This window comes from Mobula birostris, chromosome 12 (assembly GCF_030028105.1).
Source record: "Mobula birostris isolate sMobBir1 chromosome 12, sMobBir1.hap1, whole genome shotgun sequence".
NCBI lineage: Eukaryota > Metazoa > Chordata > Chondrichthyes > Myliobatiformes > Myliobatidae > Mobula > Mobula birostris.
In genome coordinates this window covers 108,652,965-108,680,607 of record NC_092381.1, presented here as the reverse complement: position 1 = coordinate 108,680,607, position 27,643 = coordinate 108,652,965, and the positions used below count along the sequence as shown (strand labels likewise).

Genomic DNA, 27,643 nt, shown 5'->3' with positions numbered 1-27,643 from the left:
CTTCATCTCCATTCTAACTGGATGTCTCTCTATTCTAAGGCTGTGCCCTCTGGTCTCAGACTCCTCCATCATAGGATACATACTTTCCTTTCGGCACCTCCAACCCTTCGGTTAAATTTGAAGAAACTTGAAGACCATTTATTCAACATTTCCAATCCTTTTTTTAAAACTTAAAATACACGGATAGAGGAGAGGAGTTAACAACATTAATGATTCTATCCAATGTAATATGTTAGCCTGTCCTTTTTTTCTCTATAGTTTTGTTCTTTTAGCTTTATTTAGTTTAGGTTAATATTGCTCAGTTTAATTAATATGTCTTTTTGTTTCTTTTCTAATTTGGGTTTTTTTTAGATTTTTTCTCATTTATCCCTCTTCCATGTTTAATTATATTTAGAGTTTGGGAAATTTAATATATCTGTACTATTACCAATGTTACATTTGCAATGTCAATTATTAATAATGTAATTCCAATCTCTGTTCATTAATATTGTTGCTATGTTTATAATTTTGAAAATTAATAAAAAGATTGGAAAAGAAAGATAGGATACATATTTTCCAAAGCTACTCTCTCTAGGTCTTTCAACATTCGATAGGTTTCAGTCAGATACCCCCACCTTATTCTTCAGAATTCCAGTGAATACAGGCCCAGATCCATCAAATGCTCCTCAATGGAGGTCTACCCTATGCTCAGGAACTTCTCTGTCCACAGTATCTTTGGAGAGCTGTACTTACAGGTCACATGACTTCAATAAATTTTATGGCATTTACCTCTCTAAGACAGCTAGAACATAGAACATAGGAGCAGGTCATTCAGCTTACAATGTTGTGGCAAACCAGCTAAAAAGCAAATCAAAAATGCGCAAACACTAATCCCTCCTACCTACACCATGTTCATATCCTTCTTTCTGCATTACATCCATGTGCCTAACCAAATGTCTCTTAAAACCCTCTATGTAGTTGCCTCTACTCACATAGAAGGCAGCATATTCCAGGCGTTCACAACACACTGAGTGAAAAATTTACCCCTCAGCTCCCCTTTGAACTTACTTCCTCTTACCTTCAATTCATAACATTTGGTATTAGGAATTTCAACCCTGGGAAATAGATATGCTCCGTACACACTATCTATGCCCCTCATAATCTTGTAAACCTCTATCAGATCTCCTCTCAGCCTCTAATACTCCATAGAAAACAACTCAAGTTTATCCAGCCTCTTGTGATAGTACATGCCCTCTACACCAGGCAGCATCCTGGTAAACCTCATCTGCACCCTCTCCAAAGCCTCAACATCCGTCCTATAGTGGGGCAACCAGAAATGTATTCATCCTCCAGATGTGGCTAAACAGAGTTTTATAAAATTGCAACATAACTTCCTGACTTTTGAACTCAGTGCCTCGACTAATAAAAGTAAGCATTCCATAAGCCTTCTTAACCATCTTATCGACTTGTGTAGCCACTTTCAAGGAGCTATTAACTTAGATCCCACGATCTCTCTGCTTAACAACACTGTTAAGGACCTTGCCCTTAACACTGTACTGTCTCCTTGCATTTGCCCTGCCGAGGTGAAACACCTCACATTTATCGGGGTTAAACTACATCTGCCATTTCTCAGACCATATTTTCAACTGATCTATATCGTGCTGTATTCTTTGCCAGTCTTCTACACTATCCACAACTCCACCAATCTTGGTATCATCTGCAAATTTACTAACCCACCCATCTATGTTTTCATCCACTTGGTTCTGAAAATCAAGTTGACAAGGCTTACATAAAATGAAATACAGACAGTCGTACAGAGACAGAAAAAAGTTCACTAGATCTTTAGATAAGCATACAGTCTTCTTTGAATGGAGAATGATCCACAGAAACCACATTTCCTGGAAAATGTACCCACTTGTGGACACACCTCACAATGGTCTTTGCACCAAAATACCACAAGATATTCCATTCTGTATTGCAGTATGGCTTCTATTGGTCTACTCAAGCCAGATAATAGAATAACAAAAATTAGCTAAACCGCACACAGGACTTCTGTTCGCTTTCTGAGCCTCAACACTACTCTAAAAGGCAAAAGGCAAATCAGATTTGACAGTAAAAATGCAGAAAATAGCCATGGACTCTATTTCGGAGAACTATGAACGAATTTGAGAAAAACATCTTACATCACCAACTTTTGCTGAATCTCTTTTGATTCATCTTCATTGTACTCGTGTACACAAATCACCCAGATTGTTAAAAAATGTTAGACCGTAAGATATAGGAGAAGATTAGGCCATTTAGCCCATCGAGCCTGTTCTGCTATTTCACAAATTTCCCTCTCAGTCCCAATCTCCTGCCTTCTCCCCATATCCCTTCATGCCCTGACCAGTCAAGAATCTACAAACCTCTACCTTAAAGCACATAAAGACTTGGCTTCCACAGCTGCCTGTGGCAACAAATTTCAGAGTCACTACTCTCCAGCTAGAGAAATTGCTCTTCATCTCCTTTCTAAATGGACACCTCTCTATTCTGAGGCTGTGTCCTCAGGTCTTAGACTTTCTCCCAACATAGGAAACATCCTCTCCACGTCAAGGCCTTTCACCATTCAATAGGTTTCAATTAGGTTACCCCTCATTCTCCTGAATTCTAGTGAATATAGACCCAGAGCCTCCAAATACTTTTCATGTGACAAGTTGTTCAATCCTGGAATTATTTTTGTGAATCTTCTTTGAACCCTCCCCAGTTTCAGCACATCCTTTCTAAGATAAGGAGCCAAAACAGCTCATAACTCCAAGTAAGGCCTCACCAAAGCTTTATAAAGCCTCAACATTATGTCCTTGCTTTTATATTCTAGTCCTCTTGAAATGAATGCTAACATCACATTTGCCTTCCTCACCACAGACTCCACCTGGAAATTAAGTATATTGGCAACACATCAAATTAGCAGACAGCATTAAAATAGGGAAGGCTGAGTGTGGTGGCTGTCTATCGTGTCCGATGATGGCAAGAAATTTTTAAAGTGGGGCAGTTCCACTCTCTCAACCTCAAAGTCCGGGTCCAGTGGTACAAGCAAATGTCACAAACTGGGGTCTTCTTTGGTTGCAGTGGATGACCATGACGTCTTCTGTGCCTTATCATGCTCTTCGCTCTCCATAGAGTGTTGCAGTACTGCATTCCTGGACATTGGATCTCACTATAGATCTCATCCACCGGAGCTGACTTCACATGCCAGCACAGACATGTTTCTACCTCACAGTGGTATGAGGCCGCCAGCTCCCTTCACCTGGTTTAGCCCACCTGTCAAAGCTGTGTACCAGGATATGGCTGCTGCAAAAGAGCTATTTGGAGCCCACAGGTGGGAGCTGAGTAAGCTGTCCCAGATTGAGCATGACAAGACCCTTTAGCAAAGGTGCTATCTCTCCCTAAACACTTCACTTGGTGCTTATTCATGTGTTAAACTGGACAATGATAGCAAGCTGTTCCGGTGTGAAGAGCACCAAGGCTGAACGTGGTCACATATCCTGATCAGGGTGCTGGATAATGATCTGCAGCCTATTTACCTTCTTCTTCCTTACTCCTGCCCTCCAAGAGGACCACACCCCTCGCATGCCTCAATGACCTGGAGAGCTATGTTGGCTGGAGTCAGGACCTTGTGCTTTGGCTGTTGGTAGGGTCGTGCATGCCGAACAGGTCAAAGGGCAGAGGCCAGACTAAGAGTGAACCACCAGTCCTCCAGGTTCACGGGTTCAACTCAGGGCTAACAACCCTGACCAGTAAAACAAAACTGTTATGGAAAGAGCAATGAAGAATCCTATATTTGGGTGCGACATTATTCTCCACAAACAAGAGAAAATCTGCAGATGCTAGAGATCCAAGCAACACACACAAAATGCTGAAGGAACTCATCAGACCAGGCGGCATCTGTGGAAAAGAGTATCGTCAACATTTTGGGCCAAAACCCTTCATCAGAGTCATGACAATGATTCTGGGATCGAAAAGCTTTTGAGGAGCGTTTGATGGCTCTGGCCTCTACTCACTGGAATTCAGAGGAATGAGGAGGGACCTTACTAAGAACCTATCGAATGTTGAAAGGCCTCTATACAGTGAATGTTTCCTATGGTGGAGGAGTCTAAGACCAGAAGACACAGCCTCAGAATAGAGGAGCATACTTTTAGAATGGAAATGAGGAAGAATTTCTTCAGCCAGAGAGTGGTGAATCTGTGGAATTCATTGCCACAGGAGGCTGTGGAGGTCAAGACATCAGGTATATTTACGGAAGAGGTTGATAGATTTTTGTTTAGTCAGGGAAGAGATGAGAAGGCAGGAGATTGGAGCTGAGGGGGGAAATGGATCAGCCATGATGAAATGGTGCAAACTCGATGGGCCTAATGGACAAATTCTGCTCCTATATCTTATGAACAATGGTTATATTCTCAATGCCACTAAGAAAGCTAACCCTCCTCATGTCTTACTAGATTTACCTTTGGGGGGGTGCACCAGCAGGCAGAGAACTGGGTATTGTATGTTGGCACCAGAAGCGTGGCGACACTTGCGGGCTGCCCCCAGCACATCCTCGGACTGTGTTGGTCACTGATGCAAAACGATGCATATTAATTGTATTTTTTGTTGTATGGATGACAAATAAACTTTTGTAGGATATTACAGCACATTTGGCCAGCAATTTTGTGCCAATCTTTTAACCTACTCTCAGGTAAACTTTCCCAACCTGGGTTCACTGACCCCTTGCTTAATGGTATTGGTCCATGGCATAAAAAAGGTTGGGAATCCCCTTATCCTTCCTTCCCACATAGACTTCCATTTTTTTATCATAAAGTTTATGATAAAATTAATAAATCATCATATTTGATGTGCTCTGAGGCTTGTTCTCTACGAATGGCTTGCAGGCTGAGTTATTATAGCCAGAATCCCATGTGAGTGAAAAGTGAACATTTAATTGCTGAACTCTGCAAGTCAAAGACCTACTATATCATTAGTACCTGTAGGTTCACTGAAGTTACTTTTTTTGTGGGTTGTGTCAAATTATCACCTGCATCTTTAGAGAGAATTGGCAGCAGCCCAGTATTTGATTTGTATCTGAACTGGGCAAGGCAATTAATAAATTCTCCTCTATTAATGAGCTCTCTAGCTCATTTCTAGGCAGTGTTTCGCCGACAGCTTCAGATTTATCTTCATGAAGCCCAGTTACTGCTGAATTCAATCTGCCTGATATGTATCTGAATCTCATGGGTGGAGGTGGGGGTGTGGGCAGTAACCAACACAAATTTAGAGCCAGATAAATAAAGAACAAAACAACTTTGATGCCCGCTGCAGTCCCAGCAGAATAAATGTAGATTATTCATCAAAATTGTGACCTAGCATTCTGCTCATATTAAAGTTTTAAACTGTAGGTAAAAGTGACCTTGCCCAAGCCGACTCTTGCACAACCCCATCCTGACAAACCTGTAACCATCAGCACGCCACCCTAGTCTTGAACTCAAACCATTCTTGTAATCTATGTGGATGTTCCAGTGCAGTACTGAAAAAGTGCTGAATAGATGGAAGAACTGTCTCGTCCTCTGGATGAGACATCTAACCAAAAATGTATCTTAACTCTCAGAATCATCACTTGAACAATTTATTTCATTACTGGTTGCTCGTGGGCACATAAAAGGACAGACCAAAATTAATTACTTACCTGCAAATAACTGAAATCTTAAAAAATCCTACTTAAAGTTAAACAACACACACAAACTGCTGGGGGAACTCAGCAGGTCAGGCAGCATCTATGGAAAAGAATAAACACTTGACGTTTTGAGCTGAGACCCTTCTTCGTGGCTGGAAAGGGATGGGGAGGATGCCAAAATAAGAAGGTGGGGGGAAGTGAAGGGAGTACCAGCTATAAGGTGATAGGTGGGGCCATGTGGGTTGGGCAGGGGGCGTGAACTAAGAAGCTGGGAGGTGATAGGTGGAAAAGGTCAAGGGGTGGAGAAGAAGGAAGATGGGAGAGGAGAGTGGACCATGAGAGAGAGAGGGAAGGAGGAGAGGTACTAGGGGGAGATGATAGGTAGGTGAGAAGCTAGAGTGGGGAAATGAAGAAAAGGGAAGGGGTAGAGGGAAAGAATTACCATAGGATGGAAAAATGCAAGGATTGTTGTTAAGCTTCAAATGACAACATTTATTAGCCAAATTGTGGGTGCCTTTTAACTTGTTCTCAAAATGGGGGTATTAGTAGCCAAAAGATTAGGGTGCCAGGATAGCGTAACGGTTAGTGCAACACTATTACAGCTCAGGGCATTCTGAGTTCAATTCTGGTGCTGTCTGTAAGGAGTTTGTATGTTCTCCCTGTGACTGCATGGGTTTCCTCAGGGCACTCCTGTTTCCTCCCACAGTCCAAAGACATACCAGTTGGTAGGTTAATTGCTCATTGTAAATTGTCCTCTGATTAGGTTAGTGTTAAATAGGTGGGTTGCTGTGCAGTGCAACTCTTGCCTTTCTGCGGTGCTTCTCTAAATAATAAATAATAAAGAAAATAAAGTGAGCAACTTAGTCCCAGCCCTAGATACTTCTTCCTGGTGACACACTTATTCAAACCACCACAATGCCTTAGGTGAAACTACCCAAAATTGCTGATTGCAATTTGATACAGCCGAGTGACGTACTAGTCCGTGACAGGAAGCAAGCTTTCATGAGACAACCTAGACCAGCTAGCCTAAGTCAAGTTGAGTTTATCGTCATGTGCACCAGTACGGTGAAGAACAGGTACAATAAAACACCAACTTGCAGCAGCATCATGTGCACGTAGGAACTGCTGGATTAGGGCATACAATAGATATTCTTCCAGTACTTTCCTTGTAGGTTTAACTTTCCTATCTTTTATTATCATCTATTTCAATGCACTGCTGCCACATAACAACAAACTTCATGACATATGGCAGTGATATTAAACCTGATTCTGATTCGGAAATATGCCATACACCATTATGTGGTTTACTAATGGCACCAGCACTTCATCTGAAGTGAGAATAATGGGACTTAAATTGCAGAAAGATGCCTCCACAACATCAGAACAAATTCTTCAGTCCCATGCACTCAACGCTGAATTTTACACAATTCGGTCACCTTTGTTCTTTGAACTGCGACCTACAAGAGTCACTGCCTCAGGCACAGGTAGAGTTTTTGTGCTCACTTTAAAGTTCGTGGAGAGGTCATTCCGGGGTGCTGAATCAATTATATTAAATTAAAAATGAGCACTGCATCAAGCTTGAGGTTATTAGAACTTGTGGTCAGGGCTAACACAGAGAATCACTGAAAGAATTTTGAGACCGACTTATGCTTTGCACTGGTTTAAAACGGTTTCAAACAGAAGAGATTCAAAAATGAATACAGAAGCCATGTACATCTCAATCTTAGTGCAAGTCAGTTGTCTAGAGTAGAGGACATGCCCTCTTCTCATTGCTACAGCCAGGGAGGAGGTACAGAAGCCATCCATAAATTTGCTGACGATACAAACATTGTTGGTAGAATTTCAGATGGTAACGAGAGGGGATACAAGAGTGAGATAGGTCAGTTAGATGAGTGGTGTCGCAGCAACAACCTTGCCCTCAATGACAGTAAGCCCAAAGAACTGATTGTGGACTTCAGAAAAGGTAGGGCGAGGGAACACACACCAGTCCTCATCAAGGAATCATAAATGGAACAAGTAAACAATTTCAAGTTCCCGGGTGTCAGTACCTCTGAGGATCTAACCTGGTCCCAACATATTGATGCAGCTACAAAGAAGGCACAGCAGTGGCTATATTTCATTAGGAGTTTGAGAAAATTTGGTATGTTGCCAAAAACACTCAAAAATTTCTACAGGTGTATGCTGGAGAGCATTTTAACTGGGTGCATCACCGTCTGATATGGGGGGGGCTACTGCACAGGATCGAAGTAAGCTGCAGGGAGTTGTAAACTTAATCAGCTCCATCATGGGCACTAGCCTCTGTAGCATTCAGGTCATCTTCAAGAAATGATACCTCAAAAAGGCGGCGTCCATCATTGAGGACCCCCATCACCCAGGTCATGCTTGTTCTCATTGCTACCGTCAGGGAGGAGGTACAGGAGGCCGAATGCACACACTGAACGATTCAGGAACAGCTGCTTCCTGTCTGCCATCAGATTTCTGAATGGAGATTGAACCCAGGAACACTACCTGACTATTTTTGCAATTGTTATTCAATATTTCTTATCATACTTATAGTATATTTTATGTATTGCACTGTACTGCTGCCATGAAAATAACAAACTTCACGACAAATGTCAGCGAACCTGATCTAGTAATCTCAAAATCCGAAATCATCAGTCTTTCTAAGTATCCACTCTAACAGCATTGTACATGAGCGTAAAAATGCCAACTGTATTAGTCACAGTCCTACAAACTGGATAGCTCGGTTGACTGCACAAACAAAAGATCTCCTCTTTAAAATCACACTCCATGAGCTTCCACACCCAACACATACCTTCGGCAACTTCCAGCATCTCCAAAGGGATCCTACCACCAAACATATCTTTACCTCTACCCCCACCCCCACCCCCCGCTTTCTGCAGCGATCCGTGATTCCCTGGTCCACTTGTTCCTTTCCACTAATCTCCCTCCCAGCACTTACCCCTGCAGACGGCCAAAGTGCTACACCTGGCCATTCACATCCTCCTTCTCCTCCACTGAGGCCCCCAAACAGTCCTTCCAGGTGAGGCAATATTTTACCTGCGAATCTGCTGGGATCGTAAATAGCGTCTGGTGCTCCCGATATGGCCTCCTTTACACTGGTGAGACCTGTCGGGCACCTCCGCTCCATCCGCCAAAAGAGGGACTTCCCGGTGGCCAAACATTTTAATTCCCATTCTCATTCCTGTTCCCACATGTCGGTCCATGGCCTCCTCTTCTGCCAAGATGAGGCCGCCCTCAGGGTGGAGGAGAAACACTTTGCATTCCATCTGGGTAGCCTTCAACCTGATGGTATGAATATCAATTTCTCCTTCCAGTAAACAAAGCCACCCTCCCCTTTTCTTCTATTTCTCACTCTTGCCACATACCTCTCCTCACCTACCCTTGGGTCCCCTCCTCCTTCTCTTTCTCCTGTGGTCCATTTTCCTCTCCTATCAGATCCTCCCTCACTAGCCCTTTACCTTTCTAGCTATCCTCCTCCCGCCGTCAACTTTTTATTCTGACATGTTCCCTCTTCCTTTCCCATCCTGAAAAAAGGGTCTTGACCCAAAATATTGACTGTTTATTCATTTCCATAGATGCTGCTGATTTGCTGGGTTCCTTCAGCATTTTGTGTGTGTTGCTTTGGGTTTCAATGACCAGGGCATCATTAATGGGGACGAAGCCAAAGTCACAGCAGGCAGTAGAAGCATTCTTCATGCAGAGAGTAGCCATGGAAAATGCCACTGATTTAGGACAGACAGCACTGATCAGTCATGGGAAGGTCATTTCTAATTAACTTAATTCTATGAGTGCGAGAGGTTGAGGCGGGGGGGTAGTTGGTAGTAACAAACAGGGAAGTAAACACGTGATATTCTCCAGATACTGGAAATGCAGAGCAACATGCACAAAATGCTGGAGGAGCTCAGCAGGTTAGGCAGTATCTATGGAAGGGAATAAAGAGTTGTCTTGATGAGGTATACATAGAGTTTACAAGTCTTTTGACAAAATCCCAAAAGGCAGGCTCTCAAAGATGTAAAAGCCCATGGGGCCTAATCAAATTGGATCCATAATCGGCTCATGGGAGTAAGCAAAGGATAATGTTAAATGGGTGTTTTTATAAGAGGAGGATTGTCTCACTAGGAATCCACAGGGCTCACCTCTCAATCCTTTGCTTTCTTTGGTGGTGGGATGGAGACACAGCCCTACTGAATAATGTGTATGAGCAGCCGGTGCATATCACAAGTCCTGGTTATGTGACCACTGACGCCAGGCAGACAATCTCTGAAGAGTATTGACAATGGCTGGGGTCACCCGTCTTGTAAAGACACTGCCCAGAAAAAGGCAATGGAAAACCACTTCTGTAGAGAAGTCTGCCAAGATTTGAACGCCTTTGCCAAGACGTGATTGCCCATGTGATACAACACAGCACGATCCTTGTGCAGGATTCCGTAAAGGTTAATTTGCAGTCTGAACCGGTGGTGAGAAAGGCAAATGCAATGTTAGCATTCATTTCAAGAGGACTAGAATATAAAAGCAAGAATATAACACTGGGTATAAAGCACTGAAGAGTACTCACTTGGAGTACTGTGGGCAGTTTTGGGCCGCTTATCTAAGAAAGGATGTGGTGACATTAGAGAGGGTTCAAAGGAGACTCATGAAAATGATTCTGGGATAGAAAGGCTTGTCACCTGAAGAGCATTTAACTCACTGGAATTCCGAAGAATGAGAGGTGACCTCATTGAAACCTACTGAATCTTGAAAGGCCTCAATAGAGTGGATGAGGAGAGAATTTTTCCTACGGTGGGGACATAACCTCAGAATAAAGGGTTACAACGGAGATGAGGAGGAATTTCTTTAACCAGAGGGTGGTGAATCTATGGAATTTGTTGCCACAGGCGGCTGTGGAGGCCAACTGTTTACGTATACTTAAGGCAGAGGTTGATAGATTCTTGATTAGTTAGGGCAGAGGATTGGAACTGAGAGGGAAAATGGATCAACTATGATGAGATGGCAGAGCAGGTTCTACGGGCCAAATGGCCTAATTCCTACTTCTTATGGTCTTATTATGACCTGCACTGTGCTGTAGTGTTCTATGTTTGGTACATGGCAAGTAGTTTGATATATAAAAAAATGACTACAGCACCAAATTCACAACAGGGTGGCCTTACAGGGTTTGCCATTTAGCTTGTTATGATGGACTTGCCGCTCATTGCTGTAGAAAGATTAAAATAATCCTGAAAGATCAATGAACATTTGTTGTAGACTTGCACAGGAACTCCAGTGAAACTTCATGCAGCTCACAGGATTTTTCACCCAATGCTAACTGTTTAAAGTGCTTCCTGGTGAACGGGCAGCAGGGTAGCCTCGCAGTTAGTGCAGTCATTTTACAGCACCAGCCATCACCGATCAGTGTTTGAATCCCACTGCAGTCTGTATGTTCTCCCTGTGACTGCAGGGTTTCTTCCAAGTGCTCCGATTTACTCCCACATTCCAGGGTTGCAACGGTTAGGGTTAGGGTTAGTGAGTTGTGGAGACGTGTACTGGCACCGGTAGCTTGGCAACACTTGCAGCCGCCTCCAGCACAACCCTTAGACGGTGCAAAATGACACATTTCACACACATCATCATCATCATGTCGTATGACATAGGTGATTATAGTCATAGAAACATAGAAAACCTACAGCACAATACAGGCCCTTTGGCCCACAAAGCTGCGCCAAACAGGTCCTACCTTAGAAATTAACTAGGGTTACCCATAGCCCTCTGTTTTTCTGAGCCCGTGTACCTATCCAGGAGTCTCTTAAAAGACCCTATCGTATCCCCCTCCATCACCGTCACCGGGAGCCCATTCCACACTCTCACCACTCTCTACATAAAAAACTTACCCCTGACATCTCCTCTGTACCTGCTTCCAAGCACCTTAAAACTGTGCCCTCTCGTGCTAAACATTTCAGCCCTGGAAACAAGCCTCTGACTATCCACACGATCAATGCCTTTCATCATCTTATACACCTCTCATCCTCTGTTGCTCCAAGGAAAACAGGCTAACTTCACTCAATCTTTTCTCATAAGGCATGCTCCCCAATCTCCTCTTGTAAATCTCCTCTGCACCCTTTCTATGGTTTCCACATCCTTCCTGTAGTGAGACGACCAGAACTGAGCACAGTACTCCAAGTGGAGTCTGACCAGGGTCCTATATAGCCGCAACATTACCTCTCGGCTCTTAAACTCAATCCCACGATTGACGAAGGCCAGAGCACCGTATGCCTTCTGAACCACAGAGTCAACCTGTGCAGTAGCTTTAAGTGTCCTATGGACTCGGACCCCAAGATCCCTCTGATCCTCCACACTGCCAAGAGTCTTACCATTAACACTATATTCTGCCATCATATTTGACCTCCCAAAATGAACCAGCTCACACTTATCTGGGTTCAGAATCAGAATCAGGTTTATTATCACCAGCATGAGACATGAAATTTGTTAACTTAGCAGAAGCAGTTCAATGCAATACATAATCTAGTAGAGAGAGAAAAAATAATAAATAAAACAAAACATAATAATAAATAAACAAGCAAATCAATTACATATATTGAACAGATTTAAAAGAATGTGCAAAAACAGAAATACTGTATATTAAAAAAAGTGAGATAGTGTCAAAAGCTTCAATGTCTATTTAGGAATCAGATGGCAGAGGGGAAGAAGCTGTTCCTGAATCACTGAGTGTGTGCCTTCAGGCTTCTGTATCTCCTACCTGATGGTAACAGTGAGAAAAGGGCATGCCCTGGGTGCTGGAGGTCCTTAATAATGGACACTGCCTTTCTGAGACACTGCTCCCTGAAGATGTCCTGGGTACTTTGTAGGCTAGTGCCCAAGATGGAGTTTACTAGATTTAGTTTACTAGCTTCTTTCGGTCCTGTGCAGAAGCCCCTCCATACCAGACAAATGCAACCTGTCAGAATGCTCTCCACCATACAATTATAGAACTTTTTGAGTGTATCTGCCACTGCCACTTCTCAGCCCAGTTTTGCATCCTATCAAAGTCCCGCTGTAACCTCTGACAGCCCTCCACACTATCCACAACATCCCCAACATGGCAAATTTTTCTACAGAAGTGGGCTTGCCATTGCCTTCTTCTGAACAGTGTCTTTACAAGCCGGGTGACCTCAGTCATTATCAACTTTGTCTGCCTTGCGTCAGTGGTTGCATAACCAGGACTTGTGATATACACCGGCTGCTCATACGACCATCCACCACCTGCTCCCATGGCTTCACATGACCCTGCTCGGGGTGGGGGGGGGGGCGCTAAGCAGGTGCTACACCTTGTGACCTGCAGGCTAATGGAGGGAAGGAGCACCTTACACCTCCTTTGGTAGAGCTACCCATTTCATATTATGTTTCAATATTTTGATATATACGTGACACCTAAAGGTAATTTATTTTTAGATGCTTGACAAATTTTTGGAATCCTTACTGCTTGAAAGATTGATGCACTCTTTGTTCAAAAATCTACTGATGTCTGCATTCAGCCGGTGGTAATTAAAGAGGAGTTGGGCTGGGGGCTGGGCGTTAGGACTGCAGGGGAATTCCACGGCATGCTCCAAATATCCTGACAGAAGACAACAGATCCCTTGGATCCCATTAACTTCGCACATTGCACAAAAGGATGGGATTTTCCCCAAATCCATTATAAATGACTGCTACAAAGCACCATTTGTCTATACCACCGGCAACACTGGTAATTAAAAGACAATGGTCCTCAATAACGACCTGTTTTGAGAGACATCATTTTCCTTCATTTGAAATTTTTACTCTGCATCACTTCCTAAGAGTGGCAGGAAGTTTTGAGTATTTATTTTATTGCTTTTTTTTTACTTATTGAGATACAGCACAGAATAGGCCCTTGTGGCCTTTTCAGCCACACCGCCCAGCAAACCCCATATTTAATCCAAGCTTAATCACGGGACAATTACAATGATCAATTAACTGACCAACCAGTATGTCTTTGGACTGTGGGAGGAAACCCACACAGTCACAGGGAGAACATACAAATGTAGTAACGGGAATTGAACCTGGGTCGTCTATGCTGGAAGAATTGTGCTAACCACTCAAATTAACTTATTTTTGTTGTGGTTTGCTATTACAGCCACAAAGTGGGTTTGTGGCTTCAGGAATGTGTCAAATGCCCCAGTTCAAAAACTCCCATTGAATAATGTTTCCCCATAGCTCAATATTATCAGGAATTTTACATTTTACTTGGTCCACCTGGGGCCACTGGAAAAGCAGTTACCACTGCGTTCACATTTACTTACAAAACAGGACATATGGAATTAAAATACGTTCAACATCTTGGCGCATATACTCCATTTGATGTTTCCTATGGTGTGGGAGTCTCAGACCAGAAGACACAGCTTCAGTATAGAAGGGTGTCCTTTTAGAATGGAGATGAGGAGAATTTCTTTAGACAGAGAGCGGTAAATCTGTGAAATTTGTTGCCACAGACAGCTGTAGAGGCCAAGTCATTGGGTATACTTAAGGCAGAGGTTAACAGACTCTTGATTAGTCACGGCATGAATGGTTACAGGGAAAAGGCAGGAGATTGGGGATAAGTGGAAAAATTTTGAAATAGCAAAGCAGACATGATAGGCCAAATGGCCCTAATTCTGCTCCTGTATCTTATGGTTTTGAACCTCCTCTTCACTTTTTACATTTTCAACTTTCTGTTTAACTCTTTATGCCCTTCTTCCTCAAGGTCTCAGTCATAAAAACAGGTCCTGCAACCCAAGACGTTCCACTTTCCTGCTTTTCAACCTCCTCTGAAACGTACCAATAGTTTTTGCTTCCATCACTCTCTGTGGAAGCAAGTTCCGCATTCTCACTACCTTTGCATAAATAGTTTTGCCAGAATCCACGACAGGGAGGTCTCTCTTTCCCTCGGGCTTACTGCTGCTGGAGGGAAGTGTCTGTGATGGTCTCCCTCCCTCTCACTCGCTGCTCCTGGAGCATGACCCCTGCACTCAAATGGTCTCGCTCTCTCTCCCTCAATGCTGTCGGAGGATGATGCCAGAATCCTGGGTCTTAGGCAAGGTTTAATCAATGCGATTTGTGGATTGGGCTCTGGAGTTCATGTTCTGATGTTTCTGGTTTCTGGTAGTTCCTTTTTTTTGTTGATAGTTTGTGTGATTTTGATTGTGACGGCCTGCAGATAATGAGTAGCACAGTGCTAGATTGAACTGAACTGAGGTGAACTGAATATGCCTGGACTCTTCCAATGACTCAGTAGGTTGCTGTTTTATATTCTATGTTTCTTGTTTTTTTTTTGCCATTTGTGTAGTTTGGTTTTTAACGTGGGTTGGGGGAAGGTTGATGGTTTTCTTTGAATGGGTTCCATGATGTTTCTTTTGTTTTGTGGCTGTCTGTGGAAAAGACCAATCTCAGGGTTGTATACCGCATACATATCTTGATAATAAATAAATGTACTTTGAAGGATTTCTTGCTGAATATCCTGATCATGTTCTGACCCATGTGTAAACTTTTTCTTCACATCAGTCCCATGCAAACATTCACCTATTGGGTTACTTTTCAGCTCTCCTTTCTCACGCAACAGCATAGTACAGAAACTTCAGCCTTTTGTCTGCCATCCTGTTAACTTACTCTAAGATCAATCGAACCCTTCCCTCCCACATCACCCATGTGCCTATCTAGGAGCTTATTAAATGTCCCTAATGTATCTGTCTCTAGCACCATCTCTGGTAGTGCATTCAATGCACCCACCACTCTGTGTGAAGAAACTTACCACTGATATTCCCCCCTATACTTTCTTCCGAACTCCTTGAAGTTATTCTCCCTTGCATTAGCTATTTTCACCCTGGGAAAAAGTCACAGTGTCATAGAAAAGTACTGCACAAAAAAAGGCCCTTGGGTCCATTAGCTCATGTTGAACAATTTAAACTGCCTGCTCCCAATGACCTGCACTGAGACCATCGTCCGACCATCCACATACCTATTCAAACGTCTCTTAAACCTTGAAATTGGCCTTGCATGCACCACTTGCGCTGGCAGCTTGTTCCACACTCTCACCTCCCTCTGACTGAAGAAGTTATCCCTCATGTCCCTTTTAAGGGTGTCATCTTTCACCCTTAACCCATGACCTCTGCTGTAGTCCCACCCAACCACAGTGGAAAAAGCCTGCTTGCATTTATCTTGACCAAATCTTCCCTGAATCTTCTACATTCCAAGAAATAAAGTTCTAACCTATTCCAGCTTTCTTTATAGCTCAGGTCCTCCAGTCCCCGCAACATCCTTGATACTTCACACTGTATCCCAATAATAAATCTTATACACTGTTATCGAGTCACCTCTCACCCTTCTTCGCTCTAAAGAGAAAGGCCCTAGCTCACTCAACTATTCCTGATCAACCCAGCCCATTCCATACAGCCAGAAAGACAGTCACATTAGCACGTTCTGAGCATCTACTGTATATCTAGATCAGGAACTCCTAGGAGTTGGAAACATCGACCATCCCTCCAACCAAATAAGCAGAACATGATCATACTTTATCTCTGCCGCTCCTGATCTCAATCATGCCAGTCACATAAATCTAATCACCATCCATTGAGAGATTACAGTAAATACTTGGTAAACAGGCCGCGATGTTTTCAACCTTTATGGTTCACATTCAGAAAAACACGGCATAATAATTGATTTGTAAAAGTCCAGCCTCTGCAGACAAGAATTGCAAAGCAAAGCTGCCATCTGTTGGTCTGATTCAATCAAACCCTCAGTCCTCGTGTTACCTGATGTACCGATAGTATAACTGTAAACCAAGAGTAGAACATAGAACAGAACAGGCCCTGTGCCCCACAATGCTGTGCCGACCTTTTAAACTACTCCAAGATCAATCTAGCTCTTCCCTCCCATATAGCTCTACATCTTTCAATCATCCACATGCCTATCTAAGAGTCTATTATATGTCCCTAATTTATCTGCTTCTACCATCATCCCCATCAGCATGTTCTACACAGCCAACACTTTGTTGAACAAAAATCTACCTCTGATGTCCTTCCATATACTTTCCTTCAATCACCTTAAAATTATGCCTCTCATATTAGCCATTTCAACTTGTCTCTCATTGTCCACTCTATCTATGCCTTATTCATCTTGTACGCCTCATACGTCTCTTGGGTCTTCTCTAAGGCCAAACGGCAGCTCTCTGACACCACCTCTTACTTACCCCTGGAACAGGACCCCACCAAAGAACATCAAACTATTGTCTCCCGCACCATCACCGTCCTTATCAACTCCGGAGACCTTCCATCCTCAGCCACTAAGCTCATAATTTCCACAGCCCATACTGCCCGGTTTTACCTCCTCCCCAAGATCCACAAGCCTGACTGTCCCGGTAGACCCGTAGTTTCTGCCTGCTCCTGTCCCACCGAACTTGTATCTGCCTACCTGGACTCCATTTTGTCACCCATAGTTCAGTCCCTCCCCACCTACATCCGGGATACATCCCATGCCCTCCACCTCTTCAATAACTTCCAGTTTCCCGGTCCCAACCGCTTCATTTTCACTATGGATGTCCAATCCCTATACACCTCCATTCCCTATCAAGAAGGCCTCAAAGCCCTCCGCTAGTTCTGGATAATAGACCTCACCAGTTCCCCACCACCACTGCCCTCCTCTGGTTGGAGGAACTGGTTCTCACACTTAATAACTTCTCTTTTGGCTCTTCCCACTTTCTTCAGACTAAGGGTGTATAGCTATGGGAACTCGCATGGTCCCTAGCTATGCCTGCCTCTTCGTTGGTTATGTGGAACAGTCTGTGCTCCAAACCTATTCTGGTACTGCTCCCCAACTTTTCCTTCGGTACATTGACGACTACATTGGTGCTGTTTCCTGCACCCATGCTGAACTCGTCAATTTCATCGACTTTACTTCAAACTTCCACCCTGCCCTCAAATTCACTTGGTCTATCTTGGACACTTCTCTCCCCTTTCTCGATCTCTCGGTCTCCATCTCTGGAGATAGACTGTCCACTGACATCTTCTACAAGCCCACTGACTCTCATAACTACCTCGACTATACCTTTTCCCACCCTGCCACATGCAAAAATGCCATTTTCTATTCCCAGTTCCTCCATCTCACCACATGTGCTCCGAGGATGACGTTTTCCGTTCCAGGACATCTCAAATGTCCTCTTTCTTTAAGGATTGTGGTTTTCCTTCTACTGTCATCAATGAAGCCCTCACCCGCATCTCCTCTATTTCCTGCACTTCGGCCCTCACCCCATCCTCCCGCAAACACAACAGGGACAGAGTTCCCCTTGTCCTCACCTACCACCCCACCAGCCTCCGGATCCAGCACATTATCCTCTGCAACTTCCACCACCTTCAACAGGACCCCACCACTAAGCACATCTTTCCCTCTCCACCCCTCTCCGCTTTCCGCAGGGATCGGTCCCTCCCCACTGATCTCCCACCCGGCACTTATCCCTGTAAGCGCAAGTGCTACACTTGTCCCTACACCTCATCTCTTGCAACCATTCAGGGCCCCAAACAGTCCTTCCAGGTGAGGCAACACTTCACTTGTGAGTCTGTTGGGGTCATCTATTGCATCCGAAGCTCCCAGTGCGGCTTCCTCTACATCGGTGAAACCCGACGCAGATTGGGGGGCTGCTTCGTCGAGCACCTCCGCTCCGTCCACCACAACAGATAGGATCTCCCGGTAGCCACCCACTTCAACTCTGCTTCCTATTCCCATCCATACATGACCTCCTCTACTGCCATGATGAGGCTAAACTCAGGTTGGAGGAGCATCACCTCATATACCGTCTAGGTGGTCTCCAGCCTCTTGGTATGAACATAGAATTCTCCAACTTCCGGTAATTCCCTCCCCCTCCCTTCCTCTATCCCTATGTCACTCTGCCTCCTCCCCCAGCTGCCTATCACCTCCCTCATGGTTCTGCCTCCTTCTACTACCCATTGTGTTTTCCCCTATTCCTTCTTCACCTTTCCTGCCTATCACCTCCCTGCTTCCCCTCCCCCACCCCTTTATCTTTCCCCTTACTGGTTTTTCACCTGGAACCTACCAGCCTTCTCCTTCCCACCCTCTCCTCACCTTCTTTACAGGGCCTCTGCCCCTTCCCTCTACAGTCCTGACGGAGGGTTCCGGCCCGAAACGTCGACCAATCCTTTCCACGGATGCTGCCCGACCTGCTGAGTTTCTCCTGCATGTTGTGAGTGTTGCTTTGACCCCAGCATCTGCAGATTATTTTGTGTTTAGGAACTCAAGAAATGCAGCTACAATCTGCGCAAAGTAATCAAGGCAGCAAAACGACAACACAGGGACAAGATCCAGACACAGCTCTCCAACACGCAGCTTATGGCAGGGTCTGCACACCATCACAGACTTCAAGCTAAGTGCAGTGGTGTTTCCAACATTGATGCCTCTCTTTCCCAGATGAGCTAAATCTTTTTAACACTCAGTTCAATATTGCAAACGCTGAGCCCCCAAGGAGTGCCACCTGCACCATGGTCATCTCTGAGGCTGAAGTGCACAGGTGTTTCCAATGAGTGGACAGTCACAAGGCTGTGGGACAGCTCAGCATCCCAGGGAGGGTACTCAGGATGTGCGTGGCACGACTGGCAGGTGTGTTTACGGACATTTTTCATCTCTGCCTCTCCCAGTGCAGAGTGCCCTCCTGCTTCAAAACATCCACCATTGTCCCTGTACCCAAAAACACCAAGATAATACGTCTGAACGACTGGTGTACTGTTACGCTCACCTCAAAAACAAGCAACTGCTTTGAGAGGCTGGTCAAGGACTACATCTGCAGCATGCTACCATCCACATTGGACCCCTAACAATTCACCTACCGACACAACCGATCGACAGATGACGCAATAGCCACACCTCTACACAGCGTCCTTACACATCTGGAGAAGAAGAATGCTTATGTGAGAATGCTGTCCTTGGACTACAGTTCAGCATTCAACACCATAATTCCCTCCAAACACGACAGGAAGTTCAGAGACCTCGTGCTTCACCCGGCCTTGTGCAGCTGGATCCTGAACTTTCTGTCAGATCACTGGCAGGTGGTAAGAGTGGACTCCCTCACCTCTGCCCCTCAACACAGGTGTCCCTCAGGGCTGTGTCCTAAGCCCCTCTCCTTTACTGATGATACTGCATTGATTGGCCTAATCTCAAATAATGACGCAGCCTACAGAGAAGGACACAGTGGTGTCAAGAAAACAAACTCTCCCTCAATGTCACAGAAACAAAGAGGCTGGTTGTGGACTACAGGAGGAATGGAGACAGGCTAACCTCTATTGACATCAATGGCTCTGGGGTTGAGAGGGTGAACAGCTTTAAGTTCCTCGGCATAAACATCACTGAGGATCTCACGTGGTCTGTACATACCAGCTGTGTGGTGAAAAAGGCACAACAGCACCTCTTTCACCTGACTGGCTGCATCACTCCCTGGTATGGGAACAGTTCTTCCCTCTATTGTAGGACTCTGCAGAGAGTAGTGCGGACAGCCCAGTGCATCTGTAGATTTGAACTTCCCACTACAAGACATTTACAAAGACAAGTGTGTGAAAAGGGCCCAAGGATCATTGGGTCTCGAGTCACCCCAGTCACAAACTGTTCCAGCTGCTACCATCCGGGAAACGGTACCGCAGCATAAAAGCCAGGACCAACAGGCTCCGGCACAGCTTCTTCCACCAGGCCGTCAGACTGATTAATTCACGCTGATACAATTGTATCTCTATGTTATATTGACTGTCCTGTTGTACATACTATTTAATTACAAATTATTATAAATTGCACATTGCACATTTAGGCAGAGATTTAACGTAAAGATTTATGAAGGATGCAAGTAATGAAGTCAAGTCAATTGAATTCAATTCATTTGTTTTTGTGTTTCTTAATTTCGTGGCTGCCTGTTAGGAGACAAATCTCAAGGATGTGTAATGTATACATACTTTGATAATAAATGTACTTTGAACTTTGATTCACCACTCTCTGGCTAAAGGAATTCCTCCCCATCTCTGTTCTATAAGGACGCCACTCTATTCTGAGGCCATGTCTTCTCGTCTTAGACTCTCCCACCACAGGAAACACCTCCACATCCACTCTGTCAAGGCCTTTCATCATTCGATAGTTACAATGAGGTCATGTCTCATTCTTCTGAATTCTAGTGAATACAGGACCAGAACCATCAAATGCTCTTCATATGACAGGCCAGTCAATTGTGGAATCATTTCCTTTGAACCCTACATTATTTTGAAGAAATGGGGCCCAAACCTGTTCACAATACTCTGTGAGGCCTCACCAGTGCTTAGACCATAAGAAATAGGAGCAGAATTAGGCCATTCAGCCCATCGAGTCTGTTTCGCCATTCCATCATGGCCGACCCCGGATCCTACTCAACCACATACACCTGTCTTCTCGCCATATCCCTTGATGCACTGCACTGACTGACCACGAAACTATCAATTTCTGCCTTAAATATACCCACGGACTTGGCCTCCATTGCAGTCTGTGACAAGGGCATTCCACAGAGTCACCACCACCTGGCTAAAAAAAATTCCTCCTCATCTCTGTTCTCAATGGTCGCCCCTCAATTTTGAGGCTGTGCCCTCTAGTTCTGGATACTCCCACCATAGGAAACACCCTCTCCACACGCACCCTATCTCGTCCTTTCAACATTCCGTAGGTTTCTACTAAACTCCAGTAAGTACTGGCACAAAGCTGCCAAATGCTCCTCATATGTTAACCTCTTTATTCCCAGAATCATCCTGGTGAACCTGCTCTGGACTCTCTCCAATGACAACGCATCCTTTCTGAGATATGGGCCCAAAACTGTTGATAATATTCCTAGTGCGACCTTACTAGTGTCTAATAAAGCCTCAGCATTATCTCGCAAACAACAGGAATTCTGCAGATGCTGGAAATTCAAGCAACACACATCAAAGTTGCTGGTCGTCAGGACGAAGGCCTGAAACGTCGACTGCACCTCTTCCTAGAGATGCTGCCTGGCCTGCTGCGTTCACCAGAAACTTTGATGTGTGTTGCTCAGCATTATCTTGTTGCTTTTATATTCTATTCCCCTTGAAATAAATGCCAACGTTGCATTTGCCTTCTTTACCACAGACTCAACCTGTAAATTAACCTTCTGGGAGTCTTGCACGAGGACGCTTAAGTCCTTCTGCACCTCTGATGTTTGAACCTTCTCCCCATTTAGATAATGTTCCGTACAAGTATTCCATTTACCAAAATGCATTATCATACATTTCCCAACACTGTATTCCATCTGCCACTTTTTTGCCCATTCTTGCAATTTGTCTAAGTCCTGCTGCAATCACATTACTTCCTCAGCACCACCTACCCCTCCACCTATCTTCATATCATCTTCAAACTTTGCCACAAAGCCATCAAGTCCTAATCATTGACAAACAATGTAAAAAGTAGCAGTCCCAATACTGACCCCCGAGGAACACCACTAGTCTCTGGCAGCCAACCAGAAAAGGCCCCCTTTATTCCCGCTTGCTGCTGGTATCTTTCCTGTAATGCCATAGGATTTTATCTTGTTCAGCAGCCTCATGTGTGGCACCTTATCGAAGCCTTCTGAAAATCCAAGATGACATCCACTGCCTCTCCTATGTCCACGCTACATGTTACTTCCTTGAAGAACTCCAACAGATTTGTCAAGCAAGATTTCCTTTTACAGAAACCATGCTGAATTTGATTATTTTATCATTAGTCTCCAAGTACCTCGAAACCTCATCCTTAATAATAGACTTCAACACTTTCACAACCACTGAAGTTAGGCTAACTGACCTATAATTTCCTTTCTTTTGCCTTCCTCCCTTCTTAAAGAGTGGAGTGACATTTGTAATCTTCCAGTCCTTTGGGACCATGCCAGGATCAAGTGATTCTTGAATGATCATGACCAATGCATCTGTTATCTCTTCAGCAACATCCCTCAGGACTCTGGGATGTAGTCCATCTGGCCCAGGTGACTTATCCACCTTAAGACCTTCCAGTTTGCCTCGGACTTTTTCCTTTGTAATAGCAATGGCATTCACACCTGCTCGCTGACACTCGTGGACCTCTTACATACTGCTATTGTCTTCCACAGTGAAGACAGATGCAAACTACCCATTAAGTTCATCTGCCATTTCTTTGCCCCCCATTACTACCTCACGAGCATCATTTTCCAGTGGTCCAATACCAACTCTCACCTCCCTTTTACTCTTTATATAACTGAAAAACATTTAGAATCCTGCTTTATATTATTGGCTGGTCTGCCCTCATATTTCATCTTTCCGCTTCTTAAAGCTCTTTTAGTTGCCTTTTGTAGGATTTTAAAAGCTTCCCAATCATCCAACTTCCCACTCACTTTTGCTACCTTATATGCCCTTTCCTTGGCTTTTACGGAGCCTTAACTTCCCTTGTCTGCTACGGTTGCCTACCCCTGTCATTAGAGAATTTCTTCTTCTGTGGGACTTATCTATCTGCGCCTTGTGAACTATTCCCAGAAACTTCAGCCATCTCTGCTCTGCTGTCATCCTCGCTAGTATCCTCCTCCAATCCTAACTGGGCAAGCTCCTCTCTCATGCCTCTGTAATTCCCTTTATTCCATTGCGATACTGATAAATCCGACTTATGCATCTCCCTCTCAACTTGCAGTATGCATTCAATCATATTATGATCAATGTCTCCTAAGGGTTTCTTTACATTAAGCTCCCTAATAAGATTTGGATATTACACAACACCCAATCTAAGATATCCTTTTCCCCGAATAGGCTCAAGCACAAGCTGCTCTAAAAAACCATCTCATCAGCATTCAACAAATTCCGTCTTTTGCAATCCGACACTAACCTGATTTTCCCAATCCCTGTGCATGTTGAAGTCCTTCATTACAATTGTGACATGCCTTTTCCGCCTCCCTTTGCAATCCCAAACCCACATCTTGGCTACTATTTGGAGGCCTATATACACAACCTTGTTGTAATTTGGAAGTTTGCTGCTTCAGTGAAACTGGAGAGTCAAGGCTTTAGGCTTTGGAGGGTCACCAATACCAAACAGGTCAAAAGGTAGAGGCCAGACTAAGAGTGGTCCACTGGTCCTCCAGGTTCAGGGGGTTCAGCTCGGGGCTAAAAACCCTGACTTATAAAACTATTAAGGAAACAGCAATGAAGAATTATATATCTGGGTGCAACGATACTGGGACTTGTTGACTGACAGTAGTGAAAACCAAGAGGAAACTACTGACACGATGAAGGAAGCCCTGAACACCACCAGAGATGGAGGACCTTCATTACTGCCCCAAATGCCAGTGGCGCAATTGGGTTGGGGGGGGGAGGGGAGAGGAGAGAGGGAGGGGGAGAGGAGAGAGGGAGGGGAAGAGACATACAACTTACTCTTGTCCCCTTTTCCTCCATTACTATTAATCCTCTCGCACTGACACATCAGAGCTCAATCACTGGAGTCAGACTGGAACACAACAGGTCTGATCACAGCAAGCTACCTCGGTGGAAACAATGATCATCAGCACTCCTTCCTGATTGAGAGGTCAGCATCTTGGGGACTTCAGTAACAGGCAAGGTCTGCTGCATGTCAATTTTAGATTAGATTATGAGAACACTCAGTTCTCGTTTATTGTCATTTAGAAATGCATGCATGCATTAAGAAATGAAACAATGTTCCTCCAGAGTGATATCACAGAAAAACAGGACAAACCAAAGACTAACACTGACAGAACCACATAATTATAACATGTAGTTGCAGCAGTGCAAAACAATACCATAATTTGATAAAGAACAGACCATGGACATGGTAAAAAAAAAATCTCAAAGTCCCAAGTCCCCGATAGCAGGCAGCAAAGGGAGAAACTCACTGCCATAAACCTCTAGGCGCTGACAACTGCTGATGCATTGGAAGCACCCAACCACAGCCGACACTGAGTCCGTCCGTCCAGAAACTTCGAGCCTCCGACCGGCCCCTCCGATACAGCCTCCCGAGTGCCAACCTCTGCCGAACGCCTTCGACCTCGCTCCGGCCGCCGAAACAAGCAAAGCCGGGGATTCGGGGCCTTTCCCCCCCCGAGATTCCAGACCACACAGTAACAGCGGCAGCGAAGCGGGCATTTCAGAAGTTTCTCCAGATGTTCCTCCATACTCTCACGTCTGTCTCCATCAAATCAGAATTGTGCACGGTCCCCTACTTGACAAATAACAGACATCACCACCGGAGTGGCCGCGCGCGCTGCGTCGCGTTGCCATCTTCTCCTCTTCTCTTGCATGATGGGATGCAGATACGTCTCTACCAAAGGAGGTGCAAGGCAGTCCTTCTCTCCGTTGGGGTCACTCGTCTTGTAAAGACGCTGCCAAAAAAAAAAGGCAATGGCAAACCACTTCTGTGGAAAAATTTGCCAAGAACAATCATGGTCATAGATCATGATCATCCATGTCATAAGACACGGCACATAATGAAGCAGAAAACGGCTGCATGCAGAATGCTTTCATTCATTTGTTATGTGCCATGTTGTATGATGTGGGTGATCACGGTCTTTCTGTGACTGGCAGCTCATCTATGAGAAGGAAGATTCTGATCTCAAACCTCTGTTGCCTTGTTGCAACATTCACTCACGGGGAAGGCTTCGAAAGTAAACCTGGAGGGAAAAATCCATAGCTGGAGTCCCCAAGGCAGTCCTACATTGAGTTCAACATGGACTAGCAACTCCTGTGATGCTGCTGGTGCCAAACTGCATAGGTCTCTGCCATTCCTTTGGATTAATCAACTGTGTGGAGAGGGGGAGATTACTGCATGGCAACAGCAGGCTCTCTGCCCTGGCTTGCATATCATGTAGGCAGGTAGGACACAAAATCCATGGACGACCCCGACCAACGGAGGCTTCCACCCAATACCCTAAGGATGTGTCTCCAGGATTTCTTGAGTCAGTGCAGAATAACAATAATCAGTTTAAGAATAGCAATCATGGGCACCTGATTTCTCATGAATCAGTATCTCTGCAGCTGTATTCCCCAGAGTCAAAATGTAGCATTACTTTAGTAATAGACTGCTGGCTCAAATACCTTTTTGATCATGGTGGTTTCATTTGGATCGAGCTTGACTTTCTTAGCTTTAGGTCCATCTTCTTCAGTGGGTCCAACTTTTACCACCTTCTGCTTCTCTCTGCAAGGTTCAATGGAGATCAAAGACACTTTATACTCTTATGTAACATATATTTACTTATTGACATACAGTGTGGAATAGGCCCTTCCAGATCTTTGAGTCACGGTGTCCAGCAATCCCCTGATTTAATACTAGTTTAATCATGGATTAATTTACAATGACCATCTCACCTACGTCTTTGGACTGTGGGAAGTCACGGGGGGAACATACCAACTCCTTACAGGTACTGGCAGGAATTGAACCTGGTTTGCCTGCACTGTAAAGCGTTGTGTTAACTATGCTAACAAGTGCGCAGCTCTCCGGTGAAAAATGATGTCGTATCTGTTAAATAGGGGCCGTGGACAATTCTGATTTGATGGAGATAGACATGAAAGCACAGAGGAACATCTGGAGAAATTTCTGAAACACCCGTCCGCTGCTGTTGTTACTATGTGGTCGGGAATCTTTTCGGAGGGTAGGCCTCAAAATCCCCGGCCTTGCCTGCTTTTGGCGACCGAGAAAGAGGTCGAATCGCTCGGACAGAGACGGCGCTCAGTACTCGGTGTCGGGAGCTGATCAGAGCTCGAAGTTTTCAGGTGACTCAGAGTCAGATTGTGGTCGGCATGGCAGGGAGAGTTTTTCTTCCTTGAAATCCCGTCTGCGTGAGATTTGGGACATTTGAGAGACTTTGAACTTTACTGTGCTCATGGACTTCTTCATCAAGTTATGGTATTGTTGCACTGTTGTAACTACATGTTATAATTATGTGGTTTTGTCAGTTTTTTCAGTCTTGGTCTGTCCTGTGTTTTGTGATATCGCACCGGAGGAAATAATGTATCATTTCTTAATGCATGCATTACTAAATGACAATAAAAGTGGACTACGTGTCTTCATAATCTAAAAATATGGGTGGCAAGAAAACATAGAGCATAGAGCAGTATAGACCGTTTGGTGCACAATGTTGTGCCAACCTTTTCACCTACTCTAAGATCAGCCTAACTCTTCCCTTCCACTTAGCTCTCTGTGGTTCTTTCATCCACGAGCTTAAGAGTCTCCTACATGCCTCTACCAACACACCTGACAGAACGTCCACACACCCACCACTATCTAAAAAACAACCTTACTTCTGACAACGACGTGCCTATATCTAACAGTCTCTTAAATGTCCCTAATGTATTTGCCTCTATCACAACCTCAGGCAAGATGTTCCACTCGCCCACCACTCTCTGTGTGAAAAAAACAATCTTTGATATCTGTTATGTTTTGCAACTTTAAAACATTAAACTAATTCAAAGAAAGACAGAGCAGTCCGGGAATGCAGGTCTAACTTCGAGTTTACTTTAAGCGAGGCACGCATGCATCACTGGTAATGTGATTTATTTATGTATGTATTGACATACAGTGCATAATAGGATCTTCCAGCCCTTCAAGCTGTGCTGCCCAGCAAGCCCCCAATTTAATCCTAGCCTAATAACGGGATAATTTACAATGACCAATTAACCTACCAAGCGATATGTCTTTGGAATATAGGGAAAAACTGATCACCTGGAGGAAACCTACGCAGTCACAGGCAGAACACAGCGGCAGGAAATGAACCCAGGACGCCAGTGCTGTGAAGCACTGTGCGAACTACTATGCTACCGTACTGTGATGATGTAAGCAATCCACGCAATTATACATATAATCTGTAATCATTATTTAAACAAAAAGAATGTTTAAATTTATTCCCTGTGGAGGATTTCTTGTGGGATAACATATTCCTGACAAGGGGGATCACTCTGCCTGGCACGTGAGACT

The 27,643-nt window shown here is 44.4% G+C and overlaps 1 protein-coding gene across 3 annotated transcripts in view; it reads right to left on the bottom strand.

The window, feature by feature from the left end:
- The window catches only part of sae1 (SUMO1 activating enzyme subunit 1), a 232,747-nt gene that overhangs the window by 121,142 nt on the left and 83,962 nt on the right, over window positions 1-27,643 (bottom strand). For all 3 annotated transcript variants that reach the window (XM_072274446.1, XM_072274445.1, XM_072274444.1), the window contains exon 5: window positions 25,768-25,867. In XM_072274446.1, coding sequence (XP_072130547.1) covers window positions 25,768-25,867 — 100 coding nt within the window. The remainder of the gene's footprint in view (window positions 1-25,767; window positions 25,868-27,643) is intronic.